The sequence below is a fragment of the Elephantulus edwardii genome, unplaced genomic scaffold (genome assembly GCF_000299155.1).
Source record: "Elephantulus edwardii isolate Elephantulus edwardi_28Jun2011 unplaced genomic scaffold, EleEdw1.0 scaffold00002, whole genome shotgun sequence".
NCBI classification, from domain to species: domain Eukaryota; kingdom Metazoa; phylum Chordata; class Mammalia; order Macroscelidea; family Macroscelididae; genus Elephantulus; species Elephantulus edwardii.
In genome coordinates this window covers 41,255,763-41,264,338 of record NW_006399752.1, presented here as the reverse complement: position 1 = coordinate 41,264,338, position 8,576 = coordinate 41,255,763, and the positions used below count along the sequence as shown (strand labels likewise).

At 37.6% G+C, this 8,576-nt stretch overlaps 1 protein-coding gene across 1 annotated transcript in view; it reads left to right on the top strand.

The window, feature by feature from the left end:
• UNC79 (unc-79 homolog (C. elegans)) overlaps window positions 1-8,576 on the top strand; it is a 291,864-nt gene that overhangs the window by 133,343 nt on the left and 149,945 nt on the right. Inside the window, exons 20-21 of the mRNA XM_006879101.1 lie at window positions 2,936-3,015; window positions 3,098-3,246. Of these exons, the coding sequence (XP_006879163.1) occupies window positions 2,936-3,015; window positions 3,098-3,246 (229 nt within the window). The remainder of the gene's footprint in view (window positions 1-2,935; window positions 3,016-3,097; window positions 3,247-8,576) is intronic.

Here is an 8,576-nt window from a genome sequence, read left to right as displayed (position 1 = left end):
TTCTATTTGGTTTGCATACAAAATTCATGTACATTGTTTCATTCAGATACTCTGTTTTACACATTCCTTCATTCACATTGTTTTTTAATACTATTTTATTTACAAAATCCAAATACATTGATTTAGAGAACAGATTCTTCCAACTTCCCTCACCCCCCACCCATCAAATTGTACAACTCCATGATTAATCTCCCCACCCCCTGCACATTCTCATTTACATTGTTTTGTACAATCATTTTTATACAATGTGTTTTATAAAACAAATCCATTTGTTTGTTGATGGACATTTGGGCGGTTTCCATATTCTTGCTGTGGTTTTATTGATTTTGTTTTTATGTTAAGACTTTTGCTAACACCATCTGCCAATGCAGCAGACTTTTGGTGGATAATTCAGTGATGTTGATTACGTTCTGAGCTGAACACCATTCCCACTCTCATTTTCTGAGCTGCAGCTCCCTTAGTACCACTAGTGCTTCTTCCCTGCCCCTTTGTGTCTTCTGAGCTTTGTCTGGGAACAAATGCTGCTCTTAGAGTCTTGTATGGTTAACGGAGCTGAGGGGCATGTCCCTCACAGATGTTGTTCGCGTTACATCCCTATCTGTTGTTTGACTACCCACTGATATCTGGGGGTAGATTCACTTCCAGATTTGCATAGTGTTTCCATAGTCTGGGAGGTTCCACTACTTTATCAGACTAGTAAATCTATTCTTTTCTAAGATTTTAAATTCTCTTCTACATTTCCCTCCATCTGCCCAGAACCTCCTGTAGCCCTGAACAGAGAGTTGATAGTGGAACCTGGGTATTTAGTTCTTATTCTGGCCTCAAGCTGGTGGAGATGGTAACTTGCTTGGCCTAATAGCTATTCAGAGTAATTGTGTGTTTTTTGTTTTTTAACATTTTTTATTATTATTAATTTGAATGAAAATTTACAAGATTTTGGGTTTCCATTCATTGTACTTTTTTCCCTGCCCACCCCTCCTCTCCAATTTGTTCCTCTCTTTGAAAAGTAAAAGGAAAATTCCTTCATTGTTATACAATCCCTCCCCCCAAGTCTACTCCACTATGCAGCCTTCGTTCTGGACTCCTGTCTTGACAATAATACCTAATCATATATCCCTTTTAAACAGTTTTCTCTCTCATTTGTTTCAATGCAGTATTCGTAATTTATCCCCTCTTTCTCAACAGATTGTTTTCTTGAATCACTGATTTTCTTCACACTCCGTAACTGTAGACAGGAAGAGACAAATAGCTATATTTAAGATCCCAGTTCTTAAAGAAGCCTGATGCTCAAAGTAGACCACACTTTATTGTTGTTCACAGGCTATAAACTCCACAGGAGGAGATTGCCCAGTTTCTCCTATGGAGCAGCTGGTGGATTCAAACTACAAACCTTTAGGTTGGCAGCCTAATTCCTTATCACTATGCTACCAGAGCTCCCTAAACTGTCATTCTGGTTTGGTTTTTTTTTTAACTGCAAAACTGGATCTTTGTTTATTAAGAAAATTGTGAGCTGATCCAGGATTTAGATACACAAATCAATGCAACTTTTAACCATCTCTGTCAGTTCAAGTTGGATCACATATTTGGAATTTACTGCTGCTTTGTGAACTGCTTTTCATGATGGTGGTTGAAAATGGAAGACATTTAAGCAAGCCTTGAAGTCATCCATTCTTGCTATTTATTGTTTTCTTCTTGGAACAAAAGGTAAAGAATTCAGAAATAATAACATCAAAGTGTGTGTTTCCAATTAAGATCAGACTCCTGTTTTTAAAATAATTTCTTTACAATTAAGGAAGCAGCAGAAGACCCATTAACAACTGATTCTTTGGAGAAGTTGGCAGAATGACTGGATTTAGGGACTTCACCATGTTGAATTTAAGAGACAGCCTTTTCCATTCAAAATCCTGGAGGTAAACTGTAGAGAAGTAATATCCAAATCTGAAGACAAGGTAATGTGGCTGGATAAAAGCAGCAGGAGTACCTGATACAGGAGACAACACAGAAATGCTTGTCAAGTCCTGAGTTCAGAATTTTGTTTTCTTTTTCGGATGAAGAAAATATAAAAGCACCTAAATGTCAAGGAAAATGTTCTTCTTGTGTTAAGGAAGCTAAGAGAATAAGAGGTTCTAACAATCCAAATTACCTACATAGTCCATTAAATGCAACTGACACCCCAGGGCCAGCCCGACCCCTCTGGCCCCAAGGCCGTTCAGGAGGCTGCACCTCACTCCGCCATTTTCGCTCCTTTGTCATTCTGTTTTAAGAAGACTTAGGGAATATATTCTATTTAAGGTCTAAAGATGATGTTAGGGCAGTAGTTTCAGGAGTTCATCCACCCTTCATGGCTCTAACAGTCGAGAGTGCATGAGATTTTAAATTTAAAATTATATTCAGCATCCTTCCCACCCCCACCTCCTTGCTTTTTTTTTCCTCTTTAAGGTAAAAAGTAAAGATAGATTTATTAGAAAATTGTATTTCAAAGGGATGGACCTCTGTCCCTGAAAGGAAACATGGAGGAAAGGCCACTCCTACCCCTTTTCAAAATTGTGTTCTTCTAAAAATTTTTCTTTTATGCAGGTTTATTTACAAAGTTTGTATACATTGTTTTTCATACCAGATCGTTCCCGTTCCTCATGACCATCCCTGTCAAATTGTGTGGCCCTATGATTAATGCCCCTCATCCTCAGCCCTCTGCTCCCCCCACTTTGATCCTCATACTCATTCTACAATAATGGACTTATACAATATTTGTCCTTATGGGACTGAGTTAGTGCAACCTACCTGTTTTTGCTCAGTATTTTCCTGTAGAGTCTTTGATCAAAATGTTCAGTAATGATAGCTAGACACTGCACTCCTCTTCGTTCTATGATTTGGGTCAATTCATTGTGGGTGAAGAAGAAACATTGCTAACCTTTATGCAATCATTTCTTCACAGCAATAAAGAATGATACTGAAAGAAAATTTTGCTACCAACAACTTCCAGTAACTTTGAGACTAATATATACCATTTTTCAGGTGCGTTTTTTCCCCCTTCTGATGCATTTAAATATTTTTTCTTACTGTATTACTGTTTTTAACAGTGTTGTTCTTTGCATAGGAAATGGCTAAGTTTGAGGAGCCAGATATTCTTTTCAATATGCTCAATTGTCTGAAGATTCTCTGTCTACATGGAGAGTGTTTATACATTGCTAGAAAAGACCATCCTCAATTTTTAGCCTACATTCAGGATCATATGTTGATTGCAAGGTACGTTTGACAATTTCTAGGTCTAATTCTGTTTGCTTTAAGGCAGCCTTTAGTTGTTAAAGTAGGACTAATATTTACTAACTCATTTGGGCTTTGTTTCTTTGCCAGGACTGCTAATGGCCAACGAGAGCCACTTTTATTTTTATGGTATAGTCTAATTTTTAATTATGCCCATAAAAGGATAGTAACATTCATTGCTAGATACTGTAGCAATAGAAGGGTGAATAAGGATCATTTTAAACCTTTCAGCAGTTCAAGGGGTTAAGAATGTAGCCCACCCTGGAACAATGTCAGCAGATAATAAGTTAATATTTACTTAGTGTAATTAAGGAAGGACTTGCTCAATTTCTTACTTGAATTGGAGCATCTAATAGATAGTAAATTCTTTCCCTATATTGTCTGGTAAAGTATGCTGTAGAGAGTTACAGAAGCACTTTGAGAATAAAAAGAAAAGGTTACCCTGATTTATACAGTATTGTCTTCCTGGAAACATTAAAATAAGTGTTACAGTCTTCCTTAAAGTGTTGTTGGGTGACACTGATGTAATTCCAACGTATGTGACTTCTCTGTAATATTTCTTGTTCTAATCATTATGGGCACAGCACCAGCTCTGTCTTATGGACCACCAAGACTCTTCCTGACAGTAACTCAGAAATCCCTTAACCTCACTTAATATTTAACAGAATGAGATCAAAGCCTTGTTCAGGCAACTTGCTGACAAAACCAGGCTGTCCTCACACCATTCATCCATTGAACTTTTTTTTCTATTTGTTGAACAGGTTTTATTGTGCCCTCACTAGGTATGTGTTATTATATTAGGTACTTCAGGAGTTTGCATTCTTGTTAGGAAGGAGTGACTGTGGTGTATATAAAAGATGATCATTGACAATGCTGCATTTTGCTTGAGCCATATGGTCTCAGAAAATAGAAGTGACTAAGGAAACCCCTACCCTTTTGAGTTCTGGGAACAGCTTTACTAAAGAAGTACCGATCTCGCATATGACTTAGATAAGACTGTGCATTCCTTCTTCTTCTTCTTTTTTTTTTTAATTATTATTTCGTGTGTGTGTGTGTACTGTCAAATTGGATCTGACTGGTAGAGGAGGAAATTGTCCCTCCGTCTTCAACAGAGCATCTGGTGGATTCAAACTGTGTGCCTCTGGGATTACAGTGAAGCTTCTTGCCACTAGGCCACCAGAGCTTCCTAGATGCCTTCTGGTTTGCCTTTGTCAACACATACTCTCCAAATCTCTATTCTTTGTCTCATTAAGCATTTTAAAATTGATTTCCTTGCAATCATTCATATGCATTATACTTTTAATTAGTAATGAATAATTGTAATGAATTACTATTGATTGATGTCTTTTATCACCACATCCCACCAAATCCTCATTGCACCTTGCTTATTCATTACGAGGGAGCTCTGGTGGCCTAGTGGCAAGAAGCTGTGCTGCAATCCCAAAGACATCTGGTTCAAGGCCACCAGCCAGCCACTCTGAGGGAGAAGGGTGGGCAATCTCTTTCCGTGTGATTAACTGCCTTTGAAAACTTGCCAGAGGGTCATTATGGATCTGTTCTAACTCTTCATTACTCAACCACAACATACTGTTCTTTTGTGGGCTCTTCCCAGGCCAACTCTCCCTTTTCCTGATTCGTTACAGAGTTCGTTCTGTCCATTTTCTCTCTGCTCCCCTTGTACCCCCCCCTTATTCCCTAGGTACCCTCCTTTTTTAAAAAAAACAAAAATACAAACTTTTATTCAAAGATAATTCAAGAAAGACATGTTTTGGTCATTTTTAAAGTGAGATTAATTGATCATCACAAAAAATTTTTATCTGTTCAACATACATGGTTACTCACAGAAAGTTCTCTCTTCTGTTAGTAGCAGCTATATTTTACACACAGAGAAAATTCTTAAGACCATGCAAATTCAACTGGGGTACTCTCCTTTACCAGAAAAAATTTCTCATGCAGTATTTGCACTTTTGTGACTTGAGTTCTTTCACTCAGCATCCTGTAGAATCATCCAAATTGTGAATTCTTCATTGTTCTTTAGTGGGGCGTAGTATTCCATTGTATGAAATTACGATCTTTTTTTTTTTTTAATCTGTTCATTTGTTTATGGGGATTTAGGCTGTTTCCGTCTTCTTGTTACTGTGAATAAAGCTGTGATAAACACATTGTTAGGTGCCACCAAGTTGAATATGACTCATAAGTAACGCTAGAAACAATAGATTTGAACTCTGTCCTATCCTGTGCCATCCTCAGAATCTCTGAAGTACTCAAGCCCATTGCTGCAGTCACTGTTCAGGTCTTCTCATTGAGGATCTTCCTCTCCTTCACTGTCCCTCCACTTTTCCAGGCATGATGTCCCTTTCCGTGGAATTCCTCTTTCAAGGGATAGCCTCTCCTAGCAACATTCCCAATGTATGTGAGACAAAGGTTTGCTATTTTTGTCTCCAAGGAGCACTTTGGTTGCACCTTCTTCAAGACATACCTGTTTATTCTTTTGGCAGTCCATGGGATGTTCAGTTCTCTACTCTAACACCATTGTTCAAAGGAATCACTTTTTCTTCTGTCATCTTTATTACTGTCCAAATTTTAGAAGCATAGCAAGTGACTGAAAAAACCATGCCCTGGATCAGGCACACTTTAGTCCTCAAACTGACATCATTGTTCCTCAATAATTTGGAGAGGTCTCTGACTGCAGACTTTGCCCTGTGTAATGTGTCTCCTGATATCCTGACTGCTGGTATCAAGATTATTGATTGTGTATCCAAGTAAGATAAAGGCATTGATAGTTTCAATGTTTTCTCCGTCTATCATGATATTACCTAACAGTTCAGTGGTGAGAATTTATATTTTCTTGATGTTGAGATGTAATCTATATTGAAGACTGTTATTATTTGATCTGCACCAAGTACATTACCTATCAGTTCATTGGTGAGAATTTATATTTTCTTGATGTTGAGGTGTAATCTATATTGACGACTGTATTATTTGATCTGCACAAGTACTTCACATTCTTCTCACTTTTTAGCAAGTAGGGATGTGTTATCTACATAATGCCGGTTGTTGATGAGTCTTCCTTCAATCCTGTTGTCATATTCTCCGTCACAGAGTACAACTTATCAAATGATTTGCTCAGAGTACAGATTAAATAGGTATGGAGAAAGGATATAACCCTGAAGCACACCTGATAAAATTTTACAGCATGTAGTGTTCCCTTGCTCTATTTGTATAATAGCCTCTTGGCCTAGGTATAGCTTTCAAATAAGTACTACTAAGTGTTCTGAAATTCCCCTTCTTCTCAATGTTAGCCACAATTTGTTATGATCTACACAGTCAAATGCCTTTGCATGGTCAATAAAGCACAAACAGACGTTCTTCTGGTATTATTTGTTTTCCACTAGGACCCATCTGACATCAGCAATGATATCCCTGGTGCCACAGCCTCTTCTAAATCCAGCTCTAACTTCTGGAAGTTCTCTGTCTATGTGCTATTCTAATAGTTTTGGAATGATCTTCTGCAGTATTTTTCTTGCATGTGATAGTCATGATATTGTTCGATCATTTCCACCTTCTGTTGGATCACCTTTATTGGGAATAGATGTGGATGTTTTGCAGTGAGTCTGCAAGGCAGCTGCACTCTCAATTTCCTGGCATAGACTGGTAAGGAAGATCAGGGCTGCATCTGTCATTTGAAACAAGTCAGTTGGTATTCCAGCAATTCCTAGGGCCTTATTTTTGCCAGTGTCTTCCATGCAGCTTGAACTTCTTCCTTTGTTACCACTGGCTCATGATCATATTTCATATGTTGAAACATTTCATCATATTTCAGTGTTGGCTGGTTCTTTTGGTACAGTGATTCTGTGTATTCCTCCATCTTCTTTTGATGCTTCCTGGATCATTCAAGACTTTATCTATAATCTCTCTGTGGATTGCAACTTGAGGCTTGAATTTGTTTTTCAGTTCTTTCAGCTTGATAAATGTTCTTTTTTATTCTCCAATTCTAGGTGTCTGCATATTCTATTATAATAATTTGCTTTGTCTTCTTCAGCTTCCCTTTGAAATCTCTTTTACTTCAACATCTCTTCACTTTGTTTTGGCTTCTTGATGCTCTAGTGCAATTCTGACATCTATTTTGGCTTTCCTTTCACTTTTGTCTTTGTAGTGACCTTTTGCTCTCTTCATGGATTGTTGTTTTTCCTTGTCATTCCAAAATTCACCTGGTCTTCAGTCACTGATGTCAATGCTTAAAACCTGTTCTCTAGATGATCTTTAAGCGGGATAGATTCAAGATCATACTGTTGTTCTTATGGCGTTTTAATTTTTCTCAAACTCAATTTGAACTTGCATATGAATACTTGATAGTCTGTTCCACAGTTGGTACTTGGCCTATTTTGACTGTTGATATTGATCTTTTCTAATGTTTCCTTCCACAGATATAGTCAATTTGATTTCTATGCCGTCCATCTAGTGATGTCCATGTGTAAAGTCATTGTTTGTGTTTTCTAGAAAAGGTGTTTACAAATGATATTGAGCTTCTCCAGCGTTTTTTTCCACAAATGTAATTGATCTGATTCCTATGCATACCATCAGGTGAAATCCATGTGTATAACCTGCGTTTATGTTCCTTATAAAATGTATTTACAATGAATAAGTCATTGATTGTACAAAATTCAGTCATTCTATCTCCAGCTTCATTTCTGTCACCAAGTCCATGTTTTCTAACTACTGATTCTTCTTCTCTGTTCCCAACTTTTGCGTTCCAGTCGCCCATTATTATCAATTCATCTTGATTGCATGTTCGATCTATCTCCAACTGTAAAAACTGGTAGAAATCATCTATTTCTTGTGGAACAGACCACCAACTACTCATATGCAAATTCAAGCTAAAGTTGAGGAAAATTAAACCGAATCCACAGGAGCCAAAATATGACTTTGAGTTCATCCCACCTGAATTTCAGAATCATCTCAGGAACAGGTTTGAGGCCTTGAACTAATTGTTGTGGGAGGATGTGAAATGTACCATTCAGAAAGAGTGAAAACGGTAATTAAAAAGACAGAAGAGGAAGAAAAGACCAAAATGGATGTCAGAAGAAACTCTAAAGATTGCACTGGAGCACAGAGAAGCCAAAGCACAAGGAAGAATTCAAGATACTAAAGAGCTGAACAGAAGATTCCAAAAGGCAGCACAGGATGACAAAGCAAAATATTACAATGAAATGTGCAAGGAGCTAGAGTTGGAAAATCAAAAGGGCCGAACTCGTTCAGCGTTTCTTAAGCTCAAGGAACTGAAGAACAAATTCAAACCTCGAGTTGCTATA